General features: G+C 41.8%; 1 protein-coding gene across 3 annotated transcripts in view; it reads right to left on the reverse strand.

Annotated features, from left to right (window-relative positions):
• Positions 1–3,233: 3,233 nt before the first annotated feature.
• ptprsa (protein tyrosine phosphatase receptor type Sa) overlaps positions 3,234–15,720 on the reverse strand; it is a 260,511-nt gene continuing 248,024 nt past the window's right edge. For all 3 annotated transcript variants that reach the window (XM_050053955.1, XM_050053956.1, XM_050053954.1), the window contains 3 exons: positions 11,043–11,197; positions 7,932–8,067; positions 3,234–7,676 (listed from right to left, as the gene is read on the reverse strand). In XM_050053955.1, coding sequence (XP_049909912.1) covers positions 7,608–7,676; positions 7,932–8,067; positions 11,043–11,197 — 360 coding nt within the window. In that variant the 3' untranslated portion in view covers positions 3,234–7,607. The remainder of the gene's footprint in view (positions 7,677–7,931; positions 8,068–11,042; positions 11,198–15,720) is intronic.

A 15,720-nucleotide genomic window follows, 5' to 3' on the forward strand; every position in this document is an offset into this window, starting at 1 on the left:
ATGGTGCTGTGCCACGTAATATCCTGCAGATGGCAGCAAAGTCTTTTGAGAGAACAGGTCTGAGTTTTCTTCAGTTGGGGAAGCAAAAAATACAGTTTAGACAGGATGAGTGCAATATTATTTTTAAGATATCTATCTATCTATCTATCTATCTATCTATCTATCATATTAGTGTTTCTTTACCTTGTGCTGCAGTCATGATTGTGACATACAGTGATCACGATATGACAGGTAGACGGAGTGGATCCATCACTTGTACTTGGAATACCCTGAGGCGGGAAGACATCCTGCTGTCTCTGCATTTATTTATTTATTTATTTATTAGTGCTCCTCGGCTGCTCATTTACATCATCAAGAGCTCCACGCAGCTCTCTTCCTGCTCTCTTCCTCTGTGAATCAGTAGGCATGTAGCACGGTATCCCTCTGACACCTTTACTATTCTGGCTGCGGTTCAAATGTCGGTAAATCTCTTATTATAAAAGATGGCCATAAACACCTGATGGTCTGGCATGAATATTTTAGAGCCCTGAATACCGTACAGAAATGACCTCTGGAAACCCACAACCTTAACAAGGCACATCTCCGACAGATAACCTCTGCGGCCGGTGCAACTCAAGGCCCCTTTTTCTGGTTCTTTCGGCTTTTTGTCGTGGCATGATTGGATTGATTTGTCATTTGCAACAGAAAGAGCTTGGCCACGGGGCTGTGGATAATCCAATTTATCGCTTTGCCATTTATTACAAATTTCTGTGGCTTTTGGGTCCACTGTCACATCGATTCGTTGATTGCTTGCTTAGCTGGGTCCTAATGAGCTGCTGTCTGAATCACTGCATAATCACCGCCCTAATTCACTTCCTCGCCTGCCCTCACACTCGGTCTGTCGGCTCGCCACTATTAGAAAAGAATGGACTGAAACACAGCTTTCTGAGCAGACAATTAGTAACATCATCCTTGAAACAGGGTGTCATTCAGTGTATATTAGCCTTTAATAAATGACATTGACTTGTGATTAAGCAGAATGTTGTCACAGATTGGTGTTTCAGGTGACGAGGAGCTCATTGGCACATCGGCTGCAGCTGATGCACGTGTGAATTAAGTGGCCATGAACAGTGAGGTCTTAGGAGAGAGGACTTGAAATAATGGGATGGTTCACCAGAGCACCGCTAGATTCTCTGGTCTAAATATTTACAACTGAAGATCACTTTAGATTACAACCTTCAAATTACAATGTAAATACTTTGTGGACTGGATACCAATTAGATAATTAACGGGTTGTTACTGGTACGTGGGTGGCACAATGGTGCAGTAGTTAGCACTGTCATCTCAGCAAGAGGGCTCTGGGGCTTGCATGTTTCTTCCATGTGGGTTTGCTCCAGCTTGTGAGCATGAACGGTTGTCTGTCTTTGTGTCAGCCCCGTGATTGTCTGGCGACCTGTCCAGGGTGTGCCCGGCCTCTGACCAAATGTCAGCCCTGTGAGGCATTACTAGGATAATGACTGAATGTTACTGGTAGGTACAACAGAGTAAGTACAGGAATTAACACAAACAAGTTAATGCTTAGGCACCTGCCTAGAGCGCCACCCAGAATACCCCTCCAGATATATATTTTTTTCTAATCAAAAAAACTCAAGTGTAAGGGGAAAAAAATACCTGAAGATTTAATGCTAGAGCAATGGTGGAATGGTGGAATGGTAAGAATGTAGAGAGCATTAAAATAAGACAAAATGTTAAGGCAAAAGACATCCAGGGCGCAACAACTAGAAAAGAAAATCGAAGAGCTTTGCAAATACTGATTCTTTTATTGTTTGGTATGGGGGTGGGGACTGTCTAGGGCAGTGGTTCCCAACTGGTCCATCCACGGTCCACACAATTTAACATATTCAGCAGCATACTTTTGTTTGGCCATGTCATGGAGCTACTTTGCTGTCTCTAAATAGGTGTCAGTTATTCACTCACTCTACAGCAGGAAACGGTATTTCAATATAAAAACTCTGTGCCAGATATTCACTGTAATTCAAAATAAAATCCATTTTTTACAAACTTGGAACTTTCGCAAGTCACTTGCAGTCCATTCAGAATGGACCCTAGACCCACTTTTGGGCTGTGACCCACCAGTTGGGAACCACCAGCCCAGGGCACTAAATGTGCTAGGTCCGGCACTGTCAATACGTACTTTGTAATTACTTTGAAAAACTCAACTGTTGAGCAAGAATCTGTTTTATTTTACATCCTGCGTACCCTGCGATTACAGTAGAGCACGGCTTGGGCTGCATTTTCCTGACCGAACCCGACCCGAGTCCGACAGACTTTCTGATTTTCAAGTCTGAACCTGACCCGAGCCAGACGCAGTTTGTTACCTGACATAGTTATTGTTATCATGGTTACAGCTTGTCTGTGTTGTGTTGCGTTCAGGCTTTGTCACACAGATAACAAATTCCAGCACTTGAATAGGCCACAGCACAACACAGTAGCATGTCAAGTGGGCCAAACCCGAGCAAAATATCTGATCCGACCCGACCAGTTGGGTTCTGATGGGGTACGGGTATCCACACTCTAGATTACAGTACAATTGTTGTTGAAAATTGTTACCCCCTAACTTCTTACTTAAGTATGGGTATCAGGTAAGGATGTAATTAATACTCTGTATATACTAACTTATCACAGTGTAATTTGTGGGCTGTAATCCAAAACTAGTGTTAAACAAACACAGTTACGTTCGGTACCAACATTTTCCCTCTGCTCACATTTTGCTTTGAGGTCATCACATCTGAAGATAGACGAGAGAGCAAATACCACCAGGTGAAGGTTTACCTCTGCACCAATATAAGCCTGTCTGGGTGGCATTTATCGAGCTTGAAGAGGGGCTTAAGGACCCGCCGGGATGTGTTTGTGAAGAGGCTGGTGGACAAATATAGGAGGGAGCTAATCAAGCCATCTATCAACAAACAAGTGCACCATCTGTGTGCTTCATCACTTTCTCAATGCAGGTCCCAGCGTAATGATTGATGTACAAAATGCGTGGTGGTGCAATTGAAGTATTGTAGTTAAATAACTCTTATCAGCTATTTGCATATTACAAACAGGTTGGGATATAGGTACGGTGGACAGAGATTCAGATATCCAGTTGAATCACAGCCAAAAATCACAGGCAAGATGGTTTTCAGACAACATTTCTTTAATACAAAGTCAACATATCTACATACACAGTGGCTTTAAACCAATTATTGTTTCAGTTAGAAGTAACAGTTTGAAAGTGATAGCACTTGGCCCTCATACAAAGGAAAAACTATTTTGCTGAGTTTGGGTTCTTTTTCATTTCGTCGGTATGTACTGTATATGTTCTATTCTTTTTGATGTAATTTTTTTTGTTAGTGTTGTTTTTTTTTTTGTTAGTCCCCTCCCTCCCGCTCCCCCAAATATTCTGCAACATATTCCAGTAAATTTGGCGTCTGTTTTTCAAAAGTCTAGCATCTTTACATGAAGTCAAAAGAGTAACACATTGCACAAGCTTTCCAAAGACTTCCACGGATTCAGTTTTGGCATTTTGGGCCATTTACTACCAGTCTTTTTTCGAGTTCCAAAAGACTTCAGGATTTTAGTTCATTATGAAACATCTCAAGGTTCCCACTGTTCAGAAATGACGTGCTGGAAATGTGAATTTGCAGCAAGTTTTTGGTTGTCTTGGTCTTCCCTTGGTTGCATCGCACTGCTCTGTTTCATTGAGTCCTGATTTCTTTCTGCATCCCACAATGAAACATGGCTGAACGAAAACAAACAAACAAAAAAACAAACAAACACAAAGTATGGTTCTATACAACGTTTAAAAATGCTCTTGGGGAGAAAATAGATCAACATGTCATGTTGCAACTGAACTACATATGGCCTTTAGCTTAGCTGCATTTGTCCATCAGCCAGTGATATATTTATGGATAACACCTTGGCATTTTAGGCAGTTGGACAGCTGGGGATTTTCGGGGGATTTGTGGAGAACTTTTAAGGAATGGAAAAACACCTTTGGGTGCTATTGTTTCTCACATTAGTGGAGAAATTGAGAATCTACACCTGTGTAATCCCCATTTTGTTAGAATTTGAGACTGGAGGTCTAATTATTTAAACAGAATCAGTTGCTGTAGCTCCATGGTGTGACAGAGGAAAGTCCATCTTATCTCCAGCAGACCCGTGCTAATGCCGGGGCAGGAAAAAGGTCATGTCCACCACATTGAGAATAAGGATGTAGCAGGACCTTGAATTGATGGTTGATTAGCAATTCAAATGGTTAGCGAGTGGACTAACTTCCCATCCTCAGCTAAATTATACCAGCAGAACACTGATGCTGATTGCATGCCCTCATTGAGGCTATAGGTGTGAGAACAGGAGCTGGCTTGTTTCCCAGTTTAACTGCTAGCAGGGGAAATTAAAGGCAGAAAAAAAGTGAGTGGTAATTAAAGACCAGGGAGAAGGGCTGGAGAAAGAACATTTCGGAAGGAGAGAAAACAGGCTTTACAAACACCAGGAAGTCGTAATATGAGCAGAACCTCGGTCTCTGTGATTCTGTTCCCGCTCAACGTATGAGATTTTTGAGGGTCAAATGATACAAATACATATAATCTATATATTTGTTTATTTACAGGTATATTCTAGATCATAGTGGATATCTAACAAAATGAATGACCACATTATGTCAGAAAATAACAAAAGTAAAAAAAAAAAAGAGAACTAACTGAAGAGGATTTTCTTAAAAACCGTGAGGGTCGTAGTCTGTACATGATCATACAAGGTACAGTACGTCGAGTTGGGCTGATATAGCAAGTTCAATTATGAAATTTTTGATTGATTAGATATTTTTTTCAACCAGTTCATCATTCAACAGTTGCTCAAAACTAACTCAAAAAGAACACTAACGCCTACAAGTTAATGATAATAAAGAATCTCAAGGTTTAAAAATGGCATCTTCTCGTCGGCACAGGATCTACCCCGGGGGTAGAAGTTAAACATCGGTGAGTGGAGGCAGAGGATTCAGGTGTAGCGCTGACATCACCTCTGCTTTTTCCTCGAGAAACGCACAAGGTTTGTGAGATTACAAAAAACAAACAAACAAAGACAAACCAATAAAAAGTCATATTTTCAAACATGAGCACTGGCTGGTATAAAAAAAAGATGATGAGGAGAAAATGTAATTAATACTAAGTGTTTGGATATATCTTTATATTCTGCATTTAAATATATATGCATGTGTGAGTGTGCAGTATATATATGTATATATATATATATATATATATATACATACATACATACATACATATATGCACACGTATACACAGACATGTTATACTTAACATTTCTACAGTGAAAAAATAGAATGTCTTTTAACGTAATATGAACAAATAAGCATTTCTCTTTTCCTGCTAATTTTAAAAAATGTGATACAACATCTCTGTTAAAAAACTAAACCAAAAAAAGAAAATAAAAAGTCAACTATGTAATGTAAAATAAGTCGTCATAATACAACAGTAATGTTTTCATAATGTTACAATAACAATAAGGCTTTTTTGGAAATAAGAAAAGATTACACACAGTTCTGTCCATCACTCTGGTTTTTGTGCACACCCGTCGGAAACCTCCACAGAGTCCGTACACTCACCTGTACCAAAGCACTGATCTCAAAATGAAAACCTGGTAATTTCAAAAGCTCGATTTTTTTTTTCTTATATTTTTTTTATCAGACACATTTACATTAGTGCGTCAAATCCAACCTGCAGTTATTTTGGGGGGTATTTGTTTCAAGTTTCTTTTTTTCCTTAGGATGTGCAAGTAACTTGTACCGAAGAATTTCATTATCACATCATGGCGTCGAGATCCAACATGGCTGCCTGGTCTGGCTGTGTCGCCCACAGAGACATCATCTATAAAACGGAGGACAAAAAACCAAAGCAACTACTTCGTTTATCCACCTGTTACCAAACACACATACAGTGGAACTAAAGGCCAATTTTTCAACCACATGAACACACAGCTTTGTAACTGCAACAGGCCTCTGCCACTCTCGAGTGTCTTAAACGATGATGATTATAGAGGAGGCTGGAGAAAAAAATGAAAAGGAGAGGTGGGAAAGACCAGTGGACGATGTTGTCATGTGGATGCGCTTTCAGTCACGCCCGCCTTGGCGCGAGCGGTTAGCAGAGCTGGCATCTTTTGTTTCGTCAGTTTCCTCTCCCTCAAGAGTCACACTTACAGCATACACGAGATAAGCAGCATGTTTGGTTTTGACAGAAAGTAAAAACAAAAAAAGAAGAAGAAGAAAAAAAAAAGATAATTCCTCATAAGACAAAAAAGTTCGAAACAATGATGATGAGCGTTGGTCACTGTACACAAAGAAAGCCCCGACTTTGCGGGCGATCCTTGTTTGGTTGTTCCGTTTGTTCCAAAGCTTCTCGCCCACCAGATTAATCTCTTGTTCAAAATGGTGGATGTTAACACCGAAGCCCCATGATGCAATGGTTCCAAAGAGAGGAGTGATTGTAAAAAATCATGGGACACGGTTGCCATTTCTCCCACCTTGACCATCCGCAAGACGACCCAGCCGCGGCTTCTTGCAAGAGCCGAGATCTCCCCCCACCCGATTTCTCTGGTGACTGAGACACGAGACTCCTGGGGCACTTCTTCAATACACTGCGGTACTTTTCAACATCACTGTGGTTACCTGGCTTGGGATACTGAAGTTCACAATTCATGAAGCTAACTGATCTTAAGATATGTGGTGCTGCTTTCTCTCCCACAGCCGCTGACAGCGCCGTCTCTAAGCTCGTAGCGCTTGAGAACAGGCAGCTGTGTGATGTATACTTTAATAGTTGAGTGTTTTTCCACACAAATTATGCATATCATTAGTGGGACAGTGTAAAAAAACTCAAGGTTTATTCGATGCTAGATGGTAGTGTTCTCGTGCTAGTTATGTTTCCGCTGTTTAGATTTTTTTTTTTGTCTTACCAGAGTTTGGGGTAAAACCGTTTGTGTTCACACAGGCAACCACAGTTTGGTCATTTTCTCTGGATATCACTCACAAAATGTGTTGATAGAAATACTTGAACCCCCTTTTACACCCAGGCATATCAAAAAACAAGAAAGTCACCCCGTCTTGGCTACATCCATCTGCCTCTCGTTGATTTGTTGCCTTCTCCTTCATTAACTGTTGCTTGTTACCGTTGTATCACGAGATATTTTTGAGAAGAGAAATGTCCACGAATGTTTACAATGTCCTCCACATTGAAACACTTGAGGTAAGGTAAGCAGTCTGACGCTTTGATCAATTCCCGCCCCACAGCTTGAGCCACAGTGTCTAGTTCCTCTTCCGGTGAGGATTTTCTTTTCTTGGTGATGGGCAATTTTCCCTCGTGTCCTCACGAAGGGTCTCTCAATCGAATTGGAATTACTCTTCACTGGTTGGTCGGGCGTCCTGTTTCTTAAAGTCTACTTTGGGATCCTGTTTGGTGTGTCTGAATTAGAGATGGTGTTATCGTCGTCTGCTGTTGTCGTTTCAAATTTCAAAGTTTCTATGGCTCAGGAGACTGTTGAGGGGGGGCGACAGGATTCTGGGGGGAAGAGATGGCTTTTTACGTTGCATAGTGATCAAAGCTTCCTAAGTACTCCAGAGCTGCATGATAGCAGAATTGGTACTCATCCTGTAGGAGAGAAACACACACATACAAGAGAAAAGGCATCAGAAAACAAATCTTGCCTGTAGTTTGAATAATTTACAATAATAATGACAGATTAGCAATTTCAGATTATTAAAACAAATGTCATAGATACAGATTAGATAAATGGTATTTGTAGAGTTTTACTGAAGTTTAATTGACTTGCTACAGTACAATTACATGTTCCCCAAAACTAGAGGCAGAGTATGTTTTTGTTTGTGTCTCTGTGTGACCTCTGACCTCAGTCTGGACCATGGCTGGCCTCTGTGTCCGGAGCATCTTCACTGTCTGGAAGATATCAACCACGCCTTCGTAGCGCATTCGCTCCAGGACGATACTGAGGGTGATGAAGACTCCCGTCCTGCCCACGCCAGCACTAGAAACACACAGTGATGACGTGAATTAATAAGGATGTTATAGATCAGTCTGAACTGAATGGCAAGGGTGTGACTTGTTTGGGACTTGGGACTTGAGTTGAAACAATGACTTGGTCCCACCTCTGCTGAATGGTCAACCTTTATAAATGCTAAGGAAACTGTCTGTCTTGAACTACCTGGGCTCCAAGTCTCTTACCATGTATGCACTTCGTAACTTTGTGACTCTACATTAGGATAACCAAGACCCACAAATAAAAGTCATCTTTAAATAATTTTGATCCTATTTTTTTTCTAAAATGCAAGCTATATCTACAACAGGATTTTGTTGCAAAGCTGCACTGGGCAACTTTGTACGTCTGCAGCTCCGACTGCCTGAAAGAATCAACTGTTCAGAAACTTTGATAGCCAGGAATCCTGCGGCAGGGTAACGCAAATGGTGGCGATGGCAAGGACGCAATCTGCATGTGTGAATCCACTTTGATGTGCGCCCACGTTCTCGTCAAACACGACACAAGCCCTCAAGGACACACAGGCGCACTCCAAATCAGGCACACAAACAAGCGAGCAAACATTTTGTCTCATTAAGCCCCTCCCATGTGTCGAGAAACTCTGCCTGCTGCTGCTCTCCAGAAATACTGAGTCTTAACTCAGATCCTGAAATACTTGAGAGCTGCCTCTCTAAGCTGCTTTGCTGTGAAATGACTTCCACTTCACCAATGGAACAATAATTGATATGACAACAGATTTATTTGGGCTCCTTCCAGCCTTCGATGCTATTTTGTTGAGTGAAGAATGAAAGTGATGGCTGCTAGCTGACACTTCGGGTTTGTGTGTGCCTGTTGGGGGACCGAGCTAGACGTAGGACAAAAGATGACTTGTATCATTTGAAAATAAATGAAATGATATAGAACGTGGTAGTTATGGAGCCTAATCATGCAGAACATATGACCACCAAAACAGCACAGACCCATCCGCTACCAACCCCCACGCTGCAGTATCTCTCAGCCCACCCAAAGCCTCTTCCTGGGAGTCGGTCACAGCCTGTCACATGGACTCTTAAACTCACTCAGAGCTCCTCTCTCTCTATTTCTTTCTCTATTTCTCTCTCCCTCTCTCCCTCCCTCCACGAAGATCGACTCTCCAAATCTGAAGGCTCGCCGAGCCGCTGCAGACTGAGAGGATTTGGTGTCCCCATTCACAGGAAGTAATCAGGCAATTAATGACAAAAAGCATGTGGGTCTATTAGATAGTGGCTGAGGAGGGGAGAGGAGTAGGCAGAAGAAAAGAGGGTGGGAGTGGAAGAAAAGAGGGCCGGGAGAATGGATAGATGGATGGAGGGGAAAAGAGAGAGGGAGAAGGGATTAAGAAATAGACAGAGGGATGACAGACGGGGAAGGCCAGTGACAGAAGACGAAAGAGTAAGAGAAAAGGAAGGCATAAGCTCTCCACTTGGAGATGAAAAGCCTGAAGGAGGAGGGAGGGAGGAAGAGGAGGATGATAGGGAGGAGCAGGAGGTGGCTATGGTAGTGACAGACAAAGAAACCAACGAAAGCTTAATTCATTTTTTTTTCACATCACTACTCAAGAGAAACTTCTCTCCAAAATTAGATATCTACCTTTACCCAAAGTGACATCTACTCTCGGAGAAAAATCGCTTGTTTAAAAAGTACAAAATTACCACAAAGTATTTAAAAGGGCTGCAGGTGACTTAAGTACCCCATTAACAGCACAAAATTCTAATGATTTATTACACTGTGGGCTGCAGACGCTCTGCGTTAATCCTCTTATGGTGCTCCAAAAGTTCACCGAGATGAGTCAAGGATGCCTTAACTGTGCGTTTGGCAGCTGAATACAACACAGTCATGTGACTCCTGCAGTCCAGTTTAATACTCCAGTCCCGCAGTTCCTCCTGCAATAACCCATCCTCTCGCTTTAAGACAGCTCTCTCCCCCTACCAATAACTCTTAGGGCTCATAGAAGGCAGGAATAACTCAGACTTATTGGAGCTTCCCTGACACATCTTACAACTCCCAGGGGGCCGTTTCATGGCTGGTGACATCATTGCTTTTTAATACCGGAGAGGTGATGTTATGTTTGATGATGTCATGGCGCCAGTGCGACCGAAATGTCGAGAAAAAGTGACACCTAATCTGTTCCACGAGTAAACCATGTTTATGAGACAGCGAGGGAATTATTCAGCGTGTTAACACCTTTGTTGACACTACGGTTGTATCCCGACTGCTTTGAATGCCAAACCATGAAACACCCATGTATAATTGATCACATACAGGTAAGTACCTTGGTTAAAGGAATTTATAGACATTTCCCTTTTTTTTCTCACTAGACTCACGGAGCATACCAAAACAAAGATGTTCATTGTCTGGCAACAAACAATAAAAACTCACTCAGATGAACAGCGCTCAAGGTCTATTGATGAATAAGAAAAAACCCGAGGCCTTGGTGTTGACCACTACCAAATATAAGTTTCTACCTGAGTCCGGTGTGTCAAGTTAATGATGAAGGTTACCTTGGAAGCTACAGCCAAGGTGATAAAAATGCATCACGGAGCTATCATAAAAACCAAACAGAATGGCTATATCATTTCATGCGCCTCCTCTTTGCAAATGCCAAGCCGCGTCTCAGCCTTATCAATTATGGAGGAGATGGGCCCGTGGAGGTGCGGTGGGAGTGTACTGCGGTGGCTAAAAGGTGAGGAGGGATCGTATCTGATGATGCTGTTAGAGCTGCACCGCAGGAGGTGCTGCGCTGCAAAAACAATAACCACCTTAAGGGCTGATTTAATCTCGCCTTATATCTCTTTCAAGAAAGAGAGGGCGTCTTTGGGATGCAGTTTGGGGCGAACAAGTTGCAGTCCCTGGAAATTCAGTGTATCACGCCGCTTTTCAAAAACCTAAAAAGCTGTGTGCTGTGTGGTACAGAAAATATGCTTCAACGTGACAGTGAGACCCGTTACCTGCAGTGGACAGAGATCGGTCCATCCTGTCCAAACTGCTCCTTGGTTTTATGCACCTGGCCGATAAAATCGATGAATCCCTCCCCAGATTTGGGCACGCCTTGCTCCGGCCAATCAGTAAACTGGAACTGCCTTACTGTCCTGGACTGACCGTCCTGCAAATACAGAGAAAGGAAAGTGAGGTGTAGATTGTGTAAAGTAACAATAAGAAGCAAAAAGAAGAGAGGACATTTGTAAAAAGCAAGAAGAGGAAATAAAGCAAAAGCAATGAGTGCATGAAATAAGGGTCAGAGGGGCATCTTTCTTCATATATTTTTTACACTCCACACTCTTCGGATCATTTCAAGAACACAACGCAGATAATGCAATGTTGCTAAAAAGTCTATGAGGCCGTAACATCTTATTGTCCCTTTAAAATGAAACAGTATTTGTTGATGATTTTTTCTTCATAAGAGTAACACAGCAAAGATGAATAAATGCACAATGACACACATATCTCACCACGGAGGGACAACGCGTCCTCTCCTCTCCCACCCAGCTTCTCTACCTTCAACCCAATTGTCTGTATTTTCTCCTGTCGTGTCTTTTGTGTGTGTGAGTGAGTGTGTGTGTGAGCCACGAGTAGGTCCTAGTTAAAGCTAATCAATAGTGTATCTGCCATGACAAGCGTCTTCTCCCAGACACCATGTTGAATAGGATAATCCTGCGATGCGATCGATAGAGCGACCTGATGGATGGAGGTAAGAAGCAAGAGCTGGGGACCGACAGAGCAGGAGGTGGGATTGGACGATGAAAATTGAAAATAAAAACCCGGACACGCTGACAAGCCCCGCTAGACAAAATGTCAATCTTAACAATTTAATCTTAAATCGATTCTTATAATCTTGTGTTAGTGGTGCACTTGCGCTTGCCTCTAATGCAAACAAAAACATTTAAATACATCTTTTTTTTTTTTTTTTTTTTTTTTTTTTTACAATCAGGTGTCATCACACGAGGACAAGCGAATTGATCTGCTTTATTTTGAGAGCACTGATCTTCAAGTCTGAGAATGCACAGTCGATACTTGTGTCCTTGTAAAGAAAGTTCTTTTCAAGTTGTCTTGGGGAGAAAACACTTCTCAAGACAAGCGAGTGGAGAGAGGCAATTTTTGCATTGTGAGACGAGCTGTCCGCTTGATGCCACAGCAATTAAGACAACCAGGTGTTCATTTCTCCAGTTGTTTCTCACTTATCTGTGCAGCAGACTCTGCTTCAGACAAGATGTGTCACTCTCACACATTCTGTTCCCATTTGTTCACACCGCATAGGCACAATTCGATTAATACTCATTTAGCAAGTAAAGTGGAATCTGTGTGTCCTTTTTGTTATCCTGCTATTACATGGTGTAGAATTATACACCCGAAAATTAGGTTTCGAGTAATTTTGCCCCACACTGTGTTATAGAATCAATGTAGTATGAAAAACAGGTAAAACAGAATTACATTGCCCCTATAGCAAATTCTCTGCACTTGTTTGAGCAGCTTCATAATGATAAACAAATTACATTTATGCACAGAGCTGCTGAAATGGTAGACAGAAAGGTAACAATCAATGTGTGTCTAATTCGCTACAACCTTAGAATGGCTGGAAGCTGAGCTGCAAGCAGCAGTGCACACTGCCTCCAATGCAAGTGCTATAAAACACGCAAGAAAGAACTGTATACATTCATGGTGGCATTACACGCCTCTGATGAGAACACACTGCTGAAAATATGGATTATAGCGGTTTCGTTTGTCTCCTGAAGTAGATGCTTTGTCAGGTAACCACCATGAGACTGGAGGTGCTCTTTTATTCTGTAATAGTTCATGCAAATGAGAATTACTAACCGCACACACTGGCTGCTGGGTAAAAATAACTTCAAGATTTTTTTTTGGCATTTTGTCTTTATTTGATAGTGAAAACTGAAGAGAGACGATAAAGGCGGGAGAGGGGGGATGATGTGCAACAAAGGGCACGTGCTAAAACCCTGACCACTGTGTTAAGGACTGAGCCTTCCTGGTACATGCTCTACCAGGTGAGCAATCTAAACACCCCCAAAATGACTGAAAGTTATATTTTTTCTAGTTTTAAGGACCATCCAGTCCAGCAGTTACAAAATGGAAGATTAAGTGTATAAATTTTATCATGTCAGTATAGTGTATGCAGAGAGAACAACAAAAACTCGTCTCACAGCAAGAGGATCCTGGTTTGAACCCCAGGGTGGGGGAGCCCTTCTGTGCGGAGCCTGCATGTTCTCCCTGTGTCAGCGTGGGTTTTCTCTGGGTGCTCCAGCTTCCTCCCACAGTCCAAAGACATGCAGGCTACGTTAATCAGTGATTCTAAATTGTCCATAGGTGTGAATGTGAGCATGAATGGTTGTCCGTCTCTATGTGTCAGCCCTGCGATAGTCTGGCGACCTGTCCAGGGTGTACCCTGCCTCTCGCTCAATGACAGCTGGGATAAGCTCCAGCCCCCCTGCGACCCCCAACAGGATAAGATGTTACGGAAAAAGAATAAACAAATGTAAAAAAAGGTGACAACAATTATCAAAACATAAAACTAACAATGGATTAGAGAGCTTTCTTCATGCGTTGCTCTTGAAAACAACATACATCATACTGAGTTATTATTAAGTGTTGATGTAAACAAGTACCTTAGGGTCTATATTCATCATGTATGTTGTCATGTGACTGTATTACATTCTATTTATTCATTCATTTTGATGTTTGCCATGAGCTAAGCATCCATCTCTAATGCTAGCATGCTAAATGTAGATGGCGACTGACTGCTGAATGTATGACATCAGCAGCAACTACATGTCAAACCATCTACATAATCAGTCTTTTGAATCTTTGCGCTCTTGATGCAAAGTCCTGCTGTAGCGTGTGGCGGTATCTACTGATGCCACTGAGATGTATTCCTGTACATTTATTGCACTTGACAAATACAGTGATTTAGATTCTAATAAGCTAAGCTCCATGTACTTTCCCTGTTTTATGACGCATTGCATGTTTCCTTTCTTTCGTCGCCTTTGTTTTTCATCTCAAAAACATTATTTTGCCTCAGCGGGGGGATTAAAAGTGAAAGAGGGGCAAAGACAACAACACAATAACCCAAGCACGCCGAAGAAAGAGAGGAGAGGGAAAAAAAAAAAAAAAGAGAGGAAAATTTAACACACAACCTGAGGGCCCACGCGGCGTGTCAAATTGTGTGATTAAATACGTGACTGGCTCGCTAGATGTGAGTGTTGAGGCGTGGAGTCTATGCTATTACTGCGCAGAGGCGTGCGATGTACACGCGAACACACACTCCTTGTCATACATATACAAACACATAAGCACACATGCACAACTATGTAATCTATGGTACGGTATGTGGGGGTTAACCGCAAGTTTATACACACATTCATATGCATACACATTCAGCAAAATGGGGTTAAAAACCAACCACACGGAGCTAAATGTACAATTTGCATCAACCTAACCTCCACTTTCACACCTCCATATACCGTATCTCTACTATAACATTCTTTCTCTGGTTTGTTTTTGTAACTTTCATGAAGCTGTTGGCTGCTGTTGCATTGCTTTGATGATTTAGCCCGACGAAATGTGTGTATGTGTGTTCACAGGGGTTAAAACATACATGTCGTAAATGTATGTAAAATATAAAGAGGTATGTGTGTGTATGCATGAGTGTGTACATTTGTGCTGAGAATATCAAATTAGCATGGAGAAAGTCAGCCTGTCTGCACATTTGTGTGTGAGTGTATGTGTTTGAGCCCATTAAGAGAGGAATTCTGCACACTGCACGGGTTATGTATGAAGAAAAAAGTGTGTGTTTGTGTGTGTGTGTGTGTGTGTGTGTGTGTGTGTGTGTGTGGCGACGGCATACCAGCTTAAACAGAATTTAGGTCTGACTGCACACTGTGGATACTGTGTCCATTTGTGTATGAGTGCTCATGTGTATATGTGTGTGGATATATAATGTATTAATATTCTTAATACCAGTAGGATGACTGCTAACTAGCTGCCACACCGCCTGGGAAATCATTGGATATGTCAGCCTGTTTGGCAAAGAGAGGAAACGGTTTTATTCCTGCTGCTGCTGCTTCAAACTGTCCGACCTAATTGGACCCAAAAAAGAAATCCTGAGGTGAAAAGATAACTACGCTACAGTGGTGTGGAGTCGGCTATAAACAGTTCGGGGCAAGAAAAGTCACATTGGTTGTGAACTTTTATTAATATTTGAGTGAAATTCCTTTCAACATAAAGTCATCATGGTGTTATTTTGTGTAGAAACCCATCTGACTACAGAAGAAAATAAAAATATCAGAGCCATTTTCGGGACTTTTGAGGAAAAAAATATCATCTACTTGTGATGTTTCTGTGTTTATGTGACCTACTTTCCCATAACCTGCTTAGTCTCCTACATTTCCCACACTTCAGTGAAGGGTGGGTCGACGGTGCGATTGTGGAAATTACAGCATAATTTGGTATTTGGCGTTGCTTCTGGTCATTTGAGGCTACTGAAAAAGTGGTGTCTCTGTATACTGAATGATTATTGTACTGCTAATGAATGTCAGTATAAAATGGAGAATCTTTAAAGAGTCCCTTGCTCTTTGAATCTGAGGAAGTGATTTTAAAAGCCTAATATTTACTGCT

This window comes from Epinephelus moara, chromosome 10 (assembly GCF_006386435.1).
Source record: "Epinephelus moara isolate mb chromosome 10, YSFRI_EMoa_1.0, whole genome shotgun sequence".
Taxonomy (NCBI): domain Eukaryota; kingdom Metazoa; phylum Chordata; class Actinopteri; order Perciformes; family Serranidae; genus Epinephelus; species Epinephelus moara.